Source organism: Colletotrichum acutatum (genome assembly GCF_030867785.1).
Source record: "Colletotrichum acutatum strain CBS 112980 chromosome Unknown BDZ83scaffold_8, whole genome shotgun sequence".
NCBI classification, from domain to species: Eukaryota; Fungi; Ascomycota; class Sordariomycetes; order Glomerellales; family Glomerellaceae; genus Colletotrichum; species Colletotrichum acutatum.
Genome location: NW_026849002.1, coordinates 404,151 through 417,040, shown reverse-complemented (window position 1 = coordinate 417,040; position 12,890 = coordinate 404,151). Strand labels below are relative to the sequence as shown.

The 12,890-nt window shown below is 53.1% G+C and overlaps 2 protein-coding genes across 2 annotated transcripts; one reads left to right on the top strand and one right to left on the bottom strand.

Annotated features, from left to right (window-relative positions):
- The first annotated feature begins 518 nt into the window (after positions 1–518).
- Positions 519–2,055, top strand: BDZ83DRAFT_424247 (uncharacterized protein). The gene is made up of 2 exons (XM_060503000.1): positions 519–1,114; positions 1,165–2,055. The coding sequence occupies exons 1-2, from the start codon at positions 727–729 to the stop codon at positions 1,833–1,835; spliced, it is 1,059 nt and encodes a 352-aa protein (XP_060370189.1). The 5' UTR covers positions 519–726; the 3' UTR covers positions 1,836–2,055.
- A 6,101-nt stretch (positions 2,056–8,156) lies between these two features.
- BDZ83DRAFT_603171 (ANTH domain-containing protein) lies at positions 8,157–12,542 on the bottom strand. The gene is made up of 5 exons (XM_060507213.1): positions 12,121–12,542; positions 11,890–12,030; positions 11,346–11,827; positions 8,873–11,283; positions 8,157–8,706 (listed from the first exon to the last, which is right to left on the bottom strand). Exons 1-5 carry the CDS (start codon positions 12,150–12,152, stop codon positions 8,620–8,622), a joined length of 3,153 nt encoding a protein of 1,050 aa, XP_060370188.1. The 5' UTR covers positions 12,153–12,542; the 3' UTR covers positions 8,157–8,619.
- Positions 12,543–12,890: the final 348 nt, after the last annotated feature.

Here is a 12,890-nt window from a genome sequence, read left to right as displayed (position 1 = left end):
CCTGCGCGCTTAGTGGGCTGTGCATACGAGTTGAAAGGAACCAACGACGCACACAGCGTTTTCTCTCGCGTATAATTCCCTTCGACGGCGGAAGCAACACTAACGGCCCGGTTGAGAATCAAGCAGAAAGCATATGTGCGGCGGGCAGTGCAAGGACCATGCCAGGCTGGCTTCGACGCAAAACGGTTGCCCGTCTACTCGAGAATCAGCATCCTGGATGAGAGTATGGCATCGCCCGTGCTCGACGACATGTACCTGCATCTCAATCAAGTCGTAAGCCAACGTATCACAGCTCCAGATCTGCACAAGCTGTCCAAACTGCTTTTACGAAGTTTTGACGACGAGATGGGACACTTGTCAGTGACGAGGCAACAGTTGACTTGTAGTCTCTTTTCGAAAATTTCCCGCCGCACCACATTGTGCAAATTCTGCTAGCTAAATAAGGCTTAGGCTACTAGGCGAGGTATAACTCCTTGGATTGGTGTGTTCCAGTCACGCTTGTCTCCAAGATACTCCAGTGTTTGGGCCAACCTTTCCCCTCAAGTCTCCGTCAGATGTTATCGCGAGCGCTGCATTCGGTCAAGGGTCATTTTTGGCTTATACAATCTGGTGCTGTCTCTTCTTTCTTCTCTCACCACGCCCCCAAAAAGCTATTTTGACCTCATCTTCTTATTAGATCCCTATTATCAATTCTCTTTTGTACTTTAGACTCCCCGCCATCCCTACATGCACTTGCACCACACTTACCGCCACTATCTGCTCACCACACTCACCGCTTCGCCTTCACCAACAACCGTGTGCCCGTTTCTTCAAGGCACAATGTCTCACAAAGAGGAATCATCGCCGACGGAATCCCGTGTTGTTTTGAGGACACAGGGTATGAACGAAGTCTTACCGCGTCATGATCTCGACATGTTCACATCTGCCGGAACGTATCCGCACGGGAGTTGGGAGCTCTCTGAGGTCGGTCAGCCTCACCAATTCCAGGCCGCTTACTGCGTGCGAGATGCTCAGGGGCAAAAGGTACGCGCGCCAATGCCGCTGGTCAGCGTCTCCGCAGTCACAAATCAAGAAGAAATTTATCAGCACTGCACAGTCTATCACTATGATCCGAGTGAGTCGCGCGATCGGCAAAATGACTCTTCAAAAGCTGATCTTGAACAGCATGCCAGAGCCGACGTAACACAGATCACCACCAGACAGCTTCCGTCATTGGCCAGAACCAACACCATCTCAATAATGCTCTACTACAGGATCAAAGCAATTATCAACCGACATCATTGGATGTCCAGGTGACGGATCAACAGAACATCACTTTCGACGTCCAGGCCGATGAATTTTCTCGGGGTAGTGCTGCCCTCCTTTCTAGCCCGCCAGCATATCCATCAATAGCGGCACAGCGCGCGAGTCCCGTGGAAAAAGACGGGGGAATTACGCGAATATCGACACATGGCTCAAACATCATCTGCTTTCCATCGGAAAACGCCACTAGTGAATATCCACGTCGGGAGGATTCGCTGGTTGTCAACGGGTCTTTCCACAGTAACTCATACCACGAGGCGCTTCAGCATTCCGCGGCGGACAATCTCAATGGGCTTGGGCTGTTTACTCCCCAAGAATCACTCGACACGGGCGTCCACGGAGAAAATTTCACAATGAACGACTCTTTCACAACCATGACGCTTTCGCCTCAGACATTGTCATTCGATGAACAGGCATTCGACGAGCTTTTCCGCCAGAGGCACGATGCCAACTATGACTTCGACGAAACCAATATAAGAGGCAATCCAAACGAGGCAGGAGATGATTCAGCCACGGCCAAGAAGGAACGATGAAATTTTTCCTTGCTTGTTTTTTTTCTCTCTATTTGTTTGTGTTTAGGCATGGGAGGCAAATTGAGAACAGCAAAGAAGGGAAGTTGGGGGCCATTCTCTGCAATGGAGCTACTATGATGGAGTTCAAAGTAGGTGGAAAGGGCAAACGACCATTTTTTCATTCTTCTGAAACAGTAGAGGCCGACCTAAAGGAGCTAGCTGCTGGTCTTCAGCGATGGGTTGACCGTCTCTCCAGGCGCAAGAGGACTACAGTCTGGCTATGGAAAGGCGGTGGGGGAGCAAAGGCAGAGACTAGGATTTGGTGATGGCCATACTCTTCCTTGCGTCATTTGCCATCATTTCACGTGGCTGGATCACTTCGGGATAGGCGTGTTGATCAAGAATCATGAAGGAGGAATAAGGGTAAAAGAATTCAGACAGAGTACTTGCATACTTACCCTTCACGCGTCTGCCCCTGTCAGATTATGCGGAGAGGTCGATGACCACACACGCCAATGGAGACAGCCGGAGCAAACTAAAGCCATGTGATGCTGGTTGAGGCCTGGAAGAGGGCTGGCGGAGGGAGCAAACAACAAAGGGACCTCGATGTTCCAACGGTGGTTTTCGTGTAGGCCATTATGATTGGTTACCGAGAGATGCAAGAAGGAGCAAACGTTGGTAAGTTGGCTACATGATTGGGGGATTAGACGAGGGTCGTCGAGATTAGCAACCGGGCTAAACCCTATTGGCTCAGCCTCAGCCAGGTTATGGACATGGGTACCTTGTCACTCTTTCCTGCCCGCCTTGTGTGTCTGTGGGTACAAGGCCAAGGACGCACAGATCGTCCCATCTGGCACTCACCTACTCCGTCACTGCCCACTGCTGCGTTCCACGGGCCCCATTTCTTTCCCCGAATCTCAATCTGTTGTCTCACCCTTCAAATATGCGGGAGAGCTATCGCAAAACATCACCACATCATCACGGAACAAGGGGAAAAGAAGCAGAAGCAGAACAGATTCCTAAGTACGCTAGGAGAATTACCACCCACACCTGCCACGCCTCACTCGTATTGCAACTCATATCGAGCCTGATGTGGTGGGCACATCGCTCCCACTTCCAATGCAGGACAACCTGACCGCAAGAACAAAGCCACCAATGCCATACTCCATGGCCGCACCAGCAAACATCTCCCCGCATTGGTCGAGATCGACGCCTGGATCTAGCACTTTGATGGACCCGAGTTCCGTGCAACGCCAATGATGTCGAGACAGGGAGAAGGCTGCGCTGCGCTTCAAGTGAGCGAGCGGGAGAGAGAGAGAGAGAGAGAGAGAGAGAGAGAGAGAGAGAGAGAGAGAGCGTTGGTTGACTAGGAAGCGCCTTTTGGTTAAGCCACCACCTCGGACTCAAGATGTGCGGGCGGTCCGCTCAGTCTGCATCAACGCAGTGCTATCGTTCATCCCTGCCTTCGCTTCATGCGACGCATGCTGGCTCAAGAAGGTAAAGTTGGTTGCGGCATTACTAGCCTCTTCCCTGCTCCCCCTTCTTTCTCTCTCTTCTCTTCCAAGCTTTGTATTCACCGACGAGAGCAAAGAAATGGAAAGAGACATGGCATTAGTCCAGCCTTCTCCATCGGCATCCAGACAGTTTGTGGCATCTGTACGCATCCCCCACCTGCCCTGGCTTGCGACATCCCGCAGTCTGCAGCCACATCCCGGGCAACGGGGGGCAGTCGCAGTCATTTACGGGTTTACCCTCCCTCAGATTGATCAAAGTGTATGCTGTTTATTTTCAATTCTATTGCGGCAGGGCAAGCCACCTCACACACCGACATCATCTGTCGAGTAAAACGAAGGCTTAGACCGCAACTGTCAACTGATACTTCCAAGATATGCACACGGCTCATTCCGTTTCTTCCAACTCGCCTATACATCCAATTTCGACACAGTGATTAGCATGCTGTACTTCTTGAGAGCAAGAAACCGTCACCGCCTTGAACAAGCATGAAGACCCCAAGATCTGCGAGAATAGTCCGTCCTGGCAGCCGCCATGACGACCACTGACACCATACGCGAGAGAATCGCCTGGGAAATACCCGCAGAGAAGCAGGGAGGAAACAAGAACAGATTCGCCTGGACCCCACCAGATAACATCCGACGGATCCCGCAAGACGTTTATGACCAACTAGCGGCACCTGGTTTCCGTCCGACGGATCATCCTCAGGGTCAGCGTTGACATTCCTACCGAAAGCCACATTGACGGCCCCCAGTTGTCATGAACCCGGTACTTGACCATATACTACTTATCCTCGCCAAGATAGGCGGCCGCCCTGGAGCTGTGACAGTCATGCGCTGCGTGACTGGAGCGCCCTCGGACCCCACTACCAGACTGGGATCCCGCCGCGGCTATGGGCTGATGTTCTCTCTACTTCCCTGCCCTAGTGGAATTTCAACTTCACAGGCTGGATCGAAGTTTTGAGGGCCTTCAGCTGTTCCGTTCTACCTGGTTCGCCTCTTAGCTTGCAAGGGTTGCCGATACGAATGCAGTCGATAGTAGTGGTCCTTGGCCGTTGACCATCAACCACTTAGAAGAAGGAAGTAGAGGCCAGAGGAGCAGATCTGAAGCGTAAGTTTTGTTTGTTGCGGGAAGGAATCGACAAGATTACTCGCTGCACCGATTCTAACCCTAAAGTAAGATGCTTGGCGCAGAGCAACAGTCGAGACAGGGAATATTTGAAGTTCCAGTCTGCTTTGGTCTGGTAGGGAAATCAAGACGGGGGCATAGTCGTCGATCACTTTATTGCATGCCAGCAGTTAATATCCCATGAGGAAGCGCAAAGAGTTGACAGTCACAGGCAAGAGATTGACGCTAGGCGCGCGTTCGATGATGTGGCTGTACACAAGCTGGTTATTCTTAGCCGACATGGCCTACTGTGCCGCCCTCAGGACACGAACGAGGCTACGTTACGTGGGAAATTTATCGCGCGAAGATGCTGCCATACGTGCGGTACAGGCGCCTTCTGTGGGCAGTGTCATTGGCGACTTATACGGCCGCGCTTTGAGGCTCTTGGTCGAAGAATGGAATAATTTACGTGTGGTCGCACAACTCTTTTGTCACAAAAATCGTGAATTCGTGACAGGCTGCGATCCGAGCCTTCCAACAGCCAATTTCGACGTGGCTGCGAGCAACCCCTGGACTGCCCCGCCCCAAGTCTTTTGGTCGCCGTTCATAAACTCAAGGATATGTCCTAATCGGATTGCTCGCAGGCTCACTTCATCACTTCCCCCTGGCGCTCTCCATCACCTGTACTTCCTTGTTTGTGTGGACACCTCTCGTCCGGCTCGACTTCGGGACCGAACCTTCATCTCGTGGCCTCCGAGCAGGGCTAAGCGACTGGGATCAAAGGGAGCAAGGCAAGACGTCTCGGCCAGGGAGGAAACGACGCGACTTGCATCAAACCGTGCCAATAACGCAAGGCAAACGGTTTCTTTGGGACTACCATGACGTCTCATTGAACCTTGGCGTCTCGGCAACATGGCACAATCTTGAACAGGATGAAGGCGCCAAAGCTTGCGCTAACTCAACAAAAGAAGCCATTCTTCACCAGGAACCTGGTAGCCATCTCCTCCTGGTCGCCTTCAGCGGGTTTTCGCCAATTTGAAGGCTCTTTCACCGAGTCTGCTCCCCTGGCGACCAAGGGCGACTGATTTCGAACCGGGCGAGTCCTCAAGAGGCCACAGCAGGGATGATGCTCGCCTTACAGTCGCTCCTTTTACGGAGAATTATTATTGATTGTAAACACAGCGCCTTCTTGCAGGCAAAAGAAATGAGCCAGAATTCTCGCACTTCGCTGGCTAGGCGAGCTTTGACGCTCAAACCTCTTTCGCTGACTACTAACTAGGTCATCCTAGGTTGCCCTATATTTTTAGACCCGGGGTAACCTGACGGACCAAGTCTAGGTGAACGTTTGATGAACGGAATAGGAAAATGCTTTGGTTCTCGATCGTTCTCATAGCGTCGGTGCGGTCGACCTGGAATCATCTCTTCTCAGTCTGGATCATCCGCAGAGAGACGTCGTAAGGGGGGGGGGTCGAGAACGAGCGCATTGCTGCTTACTGCCTAGCGTCCGATGAGAATATAGATACCTGCTATCCTCTTTCTTCTGGAAGACACCACGAAAGGCAGCAACGAGAGGAGACGATGTGTGATTAGGTGGGCATGTTCCGATGAAGGGGGGAGCGCGCGTTCCTCTCAAGCCATCGAAGCCACGGGCCCCGCTGATGAAGTTGAAAGCCTCGACTTCGGACGGACAGCGGAGACCCCGGGAACCTTCGGAAGATGGACTGGCTCTTGAAGCCTGAAGAGAGCCCGCGCCAGATCTCGGGGAGCCGGGCCTCTCTCCGAAGCAGCGGGAGGCTTGTTGCCGGCGCGGGAACTCTAGTATCTGAGTCAACGCGGGATCTCGGACGGCTTAGACCTGAGTCAAGTGTCTGAGAGATTTGGGTAGAGGGCCAGCGCTACCTTACGGTGCTTACCTTGCTTCTCGTCGTTGGGCTGGCTCGCTTACACGGCTTTAGCGTGGAGAAATACTAAGACCAAGCCGCGTGCCGTATCGACGCAAAACGTAAAGCTCGACCGCAGGAGAACAACTTGTTTCGTTGCGTGTCGTGGGGTTTTTTCTTCACTAATGAATCTTTTCAGACAGTGACAGCTGGAACGCTCGCGATTGGGTCGGGGTGGAATGATCTAGGGAGCGTGCTAGAGCTGCCCAGGCGGGTCGGACGGCTTTCACGGGACTGTTGGGTAGGGCCTGTTGGCTTTCTTGCGTAAAACGTAAAACGAAGGGGTAACACGCGTACCCGAATGTTGCAAAGTCGATACGGTGATGCCGATGAGTGTCTACATTTTTGATCTATTCGCCTAGATGTCAAATTTTCGACGAGCCTAAGATATCTGATGCAGTCTGACATGATTGCCATTCTGAAGACCCAAGGAAATGAGAAATTGTAACGAAATCCAAGCAAGGAATCATGAGATTTTCCTGGGTAGATCGGGCCTAAATGAACCACATCTAATACAGGTTGAGATAACATGGAGAGAAACCATCCAGGTTCCCCACCGTGGAGTAGCTTCTCCAACACCTCCAAGTCAACTAGTGAAAGACGACTTTACATTTCATATGATACTATGAGAGGGAGACAACATGACCCCGTCATACTTCATTCTCTCCAAAATTCTAACCGGACCATCCTCCCGATAATCTCGCAAGAGGCAAAGAAAATGATTCCAGAAATGCCACAGTGCTAACCGAATTCCAGGGACCGATTCACGAGCCTCGCTGGGCGTGCTAAGAGAAGCTTGAGATCTTCTTCAAGAGGGGGAAAGGTACTTCAACCGTCGTCTCAAGATACTCGTCTGTATTTTTACTCCCCTCTCATCCTCTCTGTGTTGCTTTTCGCAGGTTGGGCTTCAGAGGGAGGGTGTGAACTTCACGAACGCCACAAGTGTGAAGTGTGAAGCCCACGATACCAAACAATGTCTATTCGCAGGTTAGCTTTGGCTTCATCACGTCTTCGAGAACCGGGTTGACAGGCAAACCATCTTCTCACGGGTTGTGATGATGTTCCTAGGGTAGATAGTCGATGGAGCTTCAAGCCACTCGCGACCCCCGGAATAACCCCGCCCTCAGATTTCCAGGTTTCCAGGTCCCTTCCTTACAGAATCTAGCTAAGGCAAGGCCATGGTGGAGGAGGTAGAAAAGCCACTCAATCGGACGTGTTCCCTCTACCGGATTATCTAGAGGGAAAAGGGGGAAGAGGGGACACGAAGAGGGGTGAAAGTTTAGGGTGTGTGTACCTAGAAGAGGCGTCCAAAGATTACACATTTAGGCTTCATTTCAGTGTTAGTCAACTTCCAACGGAGGGGCTTGACGAGAGAAAATAAAAAGGGATGAAGGAGTTTTGTTGTCCCTCTTCCACCCCTCGCCCTCCTTCCGTTTTCAGCCTTGCCTTGCCATGCGTGGTCCGCTACTAGCGACAAGCGAACCGCGCACCACCGATTCTTATGCACCAGTGCAAGAAAGATAGTCCGGAGCATGAACCCTGAATCCGTCGCAGGTCCGGGTACGCCATCACGGGGGGTGTGTGTATGTGTGAAGGAATAAGTAGGGAATTCGGGGTGCAAGCCTCGCATAGCCATGTGAGGAAAGCCAAAAAAAAAAAAAAGCCACGCTTGACTTACCACGTACCTTTTTCTGAACGAGAGACTAGATCTGGGAATAGGCCCGGAGATAGATCCGGAGACCTGGAGACCGGGTTGAGGGTTAAGGGGGGAGGTAACGAGGCTTGAATGTACCGTGGAGTTTCCTCAGAACATCATCACATCTGCTAGTCGTCCCGCCCTGGGTAAACGCTCAAGCAGATTCAACACAGCTGGCACAAGATAGGTAGGTTCAACAAAAAATTTGTATCAAACAGATGACCTATACTCCCATCACCTCACACGAGAAGAGATCTTCGCCCCACTCCGGAATAATCTACCGAGAATGGGGGAGATACAGATCCTCAATGAAGAAGCATGTTCAAATAATAAACAAACACCTCCCCTCCCGTCCTTTTGCGAAGAAGAAACGACCGAAGTACACCGAGGTATGATGATTCCAGATAGAACTGGGAGAAGAGGGCGACCCCGCAATCCACAAAAGATTCGCTCTCCTTCTCTCTCCCTTCGGAGTCCAACTCCGGGCCGCGGAATGTAAAAAAAAAACGACTGCCTCTACTATGGCTCACGTCGTCGTGGTCGCAACCCCTTAGTCCTCCTGGTAAGAGATCTTGCGCATCTCTCCTAGCCTGTGTCTTGCGGCCGAGAGGGAGTTCTCCAACTGCAGAATCTCGACCTAAAAGTGGTAGCGCCGCACGCGTCAGCATTTCTCTTTTCTCTCTCGGTCGCCAAGCAAGGCACTAGCCGCAAATGACGAGGATGGCTGCGACGGAGTTGTCTCCGGCCACCGCCATCACACGGCAGTTGGCATAGTTCACGATGTGCGAATCAATTAAACGTACCTGTTGCTCCATCTCCCGGACCTTGAACTCGTGGGCGCCGAGCTTGGAGTAGTCGACCGCCTCGTCCTCCGCGTTGCGGTCCTTGATCATGTTCTGCACCTGGCGCACGAGCGCCCTGCATGCAGCACCCACAGCCTTGCTGGCCTGCTCGAGGTTCTCTTGGCTCTTGGACATGAAGCCAGCCTTGACTCTGCTGGCGGCAACGAGCTGAGCCGTGGAGGCTGCCACATCGTTGGATGCCACAATGAGCTGCTCGGGGCTGTTGCGGTTTGACAAGACGCCGTCTGCGGTCTCGATCAGGGTGTTGGTGGAGGACGCCACGGCCTTGGCGGCTGAAATGAGACCCTCGGTCCATCTGTTGTTCTTCTTGTAGAAGGCAGTTCTCGAGGACGAGCCTCGGCCTGCCTGGACAATCTCCTGCTGCGTTACCGTGGCGGCCTTGATCAGCTGCGCAATGGCGTTGGTAATGGCCATGGCGGCATCGAGAATGCCGTCGTGCACCTTGAGCTCGTAGGAAGAATACCCTTCGCGAGGCTTGTTCTTCAGCTTGGCGAGGCGAGCAGCAGCGGCCGCAATGGCATCGGCCGCCTTGCTGAGTTCGGAATCGACAATGTCGCCCAAGTCGCCCTTGCCCGCGAGCTTGCCAGTGTTGGGCGCGAACGTCTCGACGAGCTTGTTCAGCTTCTGAAGGTTCATCTGCACCTCGTTGTTGCTGTTGATGACGACGTCCGTCTTCTGGATGGGGTCCATGCCCTCCAGGCGGAAGCTCTGAAGGCCACGGAAGAACTTGACGGTAGAAGCAGCGGACTGCCGGGTGCCATTCATCAGAGCATCGCTCTTCTTCTCATCGGTTGCAAGACGGGTGATACCCTTGGCGTTGCTGCAGACATCCGCAAGAGCACCAGCAAAGACGTTGATGGCCTTGATAAGCTCGGCGTGTGTCGCATTGGGCCCGTCGGCGATGAAGTTATTGAATGCCGTAGCAAACTCCATGGCGCTGGACGAGGCCTTCTCAATCTGCGAGAGCACGTAGGATGGCGACGCGTTCTGGTTTCCGGCCTGCATCGTTGAATCCAACTCGTAAAGCGCATCATCTACTCTCTGCACACCGGATTGCAACACAGAGTCGATGATGTCGTTGATCTTGTCCAGGTTGGCCATGATCAAGGCATCAATCTGTCCGTCGATAACGGTGTCGGTATCGCCTTGGTTCAACTTCAGCTCGTTGAGCTCGATAAGTGTCTGATCCATGCCAGCCTTGTAGACTTCCAGCTCCTCCTCCTTGTCGCGAAGAAGCTGCTCAAGGTCAGAGTCTCCATTCCTGATCTTGGCCTGGGCGTCGTCCAGAGCGCGAGACTTGAGTCGCAGGGCCTCCTCGAGATCGGCCATCTCACGGTTGTACTTAGACAACATTGTTGAGAGCTCGTTTCCTTTGCTTCTCTCGATGTTGTCGGCACGATCCAGGGCCATGCGGAGCTCTCGCTTAAGCTTTTCGAGCTCATCCTTGTTGGCGCCCTGCAGACGGTCCTTGTCATGGAGCGCGCGGTCCCTCTCTCTGATCATATCAGCGAGCTCGAGGTTCTTCGTCTTGATCTCGCGTTCAAGCTTCTCTCGCCGCTCAATGGCCTCCTGAGCTGAGGCAGCCTTGAGCTGCACAGACTTGAACTTTTGGAGCAGATCCAAGTGCTCGTGGCGAAGCTGGGAGTACAGCTTTGCGAGCGCTTCATACTTCGTCCGCCACGTGTTGACCTGCTCCTGTAGAGCTCTGATTTGCTCATCTTTGCTCGTGATTTGCTGGCCGTAATGTCCCTGGATCTGTGCAAGCTCATTCTCCAGACCCTTGACTCTCTGGTCGTATTGCTGGAGCATAAGCTGGTCACGCTCATACTGGGCTCTCGCATTGAAGTTCTCCTGTTCCAACTCTGCAAGCCGACCCTGGGTCTGATACTGCATTTGTTGTTGCATCAGGGCCTCCTGCTCCCTGCGCTGCTGCTCCGCCAACTGCCGCTGCTGCTCCTCAAAGTCCCGTTGCGCCTGCTGCTGCGCCTGTTGCTGCATCAACATCTGCTGACGCTGTTGTTCCTCGAGGACTCTCTGCTGCTCTTCGTACTCTCGGTTCTGGCGCTCCAGCTCGTTCTTCCAGAATTCGGAAATATCATCTGGCTCCTGTGATTTCGGTTCAGGGGGTGGAGTGGGGCGCCTCTCAATTTCCTGCTTCGGGCGCGCCGGAAGTGCAGGTGCCTCGTCGTCCTCCGCCAACAGGTTGGGAGGGTCTTGTGGCAGCTTTGGGATCGTGATCAAGCTGGTCAGATAGCGCAGGTTCGAGCACTCGTAGTAGAACTTGACGAGACGGTAATGTTGGGCGTCGTATCGTTCTCGTAGGGGCGAAAGCGCCTCGACGTCGCCGGTGGCTGTACCCGATTAGCGAAATCACCCTTGTCCGCCAAGGGGAAGGGGGTCCAATGCAACTTACTCGAGTGCATGGCGCGAAGCATGCTTGTGATAAACTTGTAAATACCGTAGCTCTCCTGCACGAGGGGCACAAGAGAGGAAATGCGACACTCATTGTTTCCAACGTGACGGAAGTGTGAGAAGATCAACTTCTGGAACTGCTCAATCTTATCTTGCAGTGTCATCAAATCTGTGATTGTCTCGTACCCCTCGTTGGGATCGTTGATGGCCTTTAAACTGAGATACTCCTCGTATTCGAAGGTGCCGTTGAACTCGGGATGCTGCTGGTGAAAAGAAAGCTTCGCCAAGAGGTAGTAAACGTATTCCCGGATCAGAGGGCTGTATCCGCGCACTCCCTCTCCGCCCATGCCGCGGTTCAAGCTGTCGATCCAACCTCTCTGCGCCATGGCCTCCCTCAGCGTGTTCGGGTGCCCTTCTTGGAGGACTTTATGGACCGTAATCAGAGCTTTGAAAGTCTGGACTTCGTCGGCAAGAATGGGTTGGCTACAACGCAGCGCCGTCTGTCAGCGATCGGCCCATCTCCCGACTTACAACAGTTCACTTACACCTTCATCCCGGCCCAGAAGGCCTGGGAAGACCGGTGGTCCCATGTGTACACAATGCAGCTGCGCACATGTTTCCGCTTCGGCGCCGTCTCGTCGGGGTTCGTGGCCTTCTTGATGTTGATCGCCAACTCCTGGTCGGTCCTTCACAGAGTGTCAGTGCACAGTCGCAAAGGCGGGGAGACAGCCTCGATTGGGCCACACAAAGTCTTGAGCGTATTGAGGATTACGGACTTGGTATGTCTGGTATCGGGCACGGCAGCCATGATGGGCGTTTCCTCGCGCGCGGGGTCGTTGGTGGTGGTCGGAGGTGAAGAGCGCTTAATGGGGGTTTCGGATGGTTCGAGAAATGACGTCTCCCGACGGTTTAAGGAGATAGCTCCACGTGCACGCAATGCTGCCCAAAAGTCGCAGTGAAGTCCAGTGAAAGATCCGGAGGGAAAGAATTCGCAGGAGTTGGAGGGAAAGAAGAAATCATGAGCGACTTCCGTGCCAAGTGGGAGAGGCGGGAAAGAGTCGTCAGCGTTGACCAAGCTCCCAAGATGTCTAAAGCAGCTCGAGTGTGGCTGGGTTCTACAACATGCGCAAGCTCCGGGGATTGCGCCAAGCCGTCGTCGTTGCGATCCTCCACTTGGTTTAGGTTGGGCATGAAATCTGGAACAACGCTAATCCGGCGGACGTAGCAGTGTCAGTGTCACCCCTCCAGCGTTCCAGCGTAGGCGAAGCACCTGAAGCCATAAGCGAATGCCTGTCCGATCTAATCCAATGACGATAATGGTGGGGTTCATGCCACCAAAGTTGGTCCAAAAGGTCCCTGCGCTCTCAGCAAATGATCGTTGGCTTCCAAGAGAAAGATGGGATAATATTGCATGGCTCTAGTGTCAGACAACTCGACGATTTATCAAAAAACAACCTTGGGGAAATCCAGTGATTGGTAGGTGCATAGCAACTGGTGTGTAAGAAAGGTCACTGGCATAGTTTTGCTTCTGGAACGTAGCCACAGA

What these genes read in the sequence shown, in the direction of transcription:
- BDZ83DRAFT_424247 (XM_060503000.1), top strand. Translation starts at nt 727, where the DNA reads ATGCACTTGCACCACACTTACCGCCACTATCTGCTCACCACACTCACC. An exon ending in AGTCTATCACTATGATCCGA is followed by an intron (nt 1,115 to 1,164) that starts GTGAGTCGCGCG and finishes GATCTTGAACAG; the next exon opens with CATGCCAGAGCCGACGTAAC.
- BDZ83DRAFT_603171 (XM_060507213.1), bottom strand. Translation starts at nt 12,152, where the DNA reads ATGGCTGCCGTGCCCGATACCAGACATACCAA. An exon ending in TTCTGGGCCGGGATGAAGGT is followed by an intron (nt 11,828 to 11,889) that starts GTAAGTGAACTG and finishes GCTGCGTTGTAG; the next exon opens with CCAACCCATTCTTGCCGACG. An exon ending in TCCGGGAGATGGAGCAACAG is followed by an intron (nt 8,707 to 8,872) that starts GTACGTTTAATT and finishes TACCACTTTTAG; the next exon opens with GTCGAGATTCTGCAGTTGGA.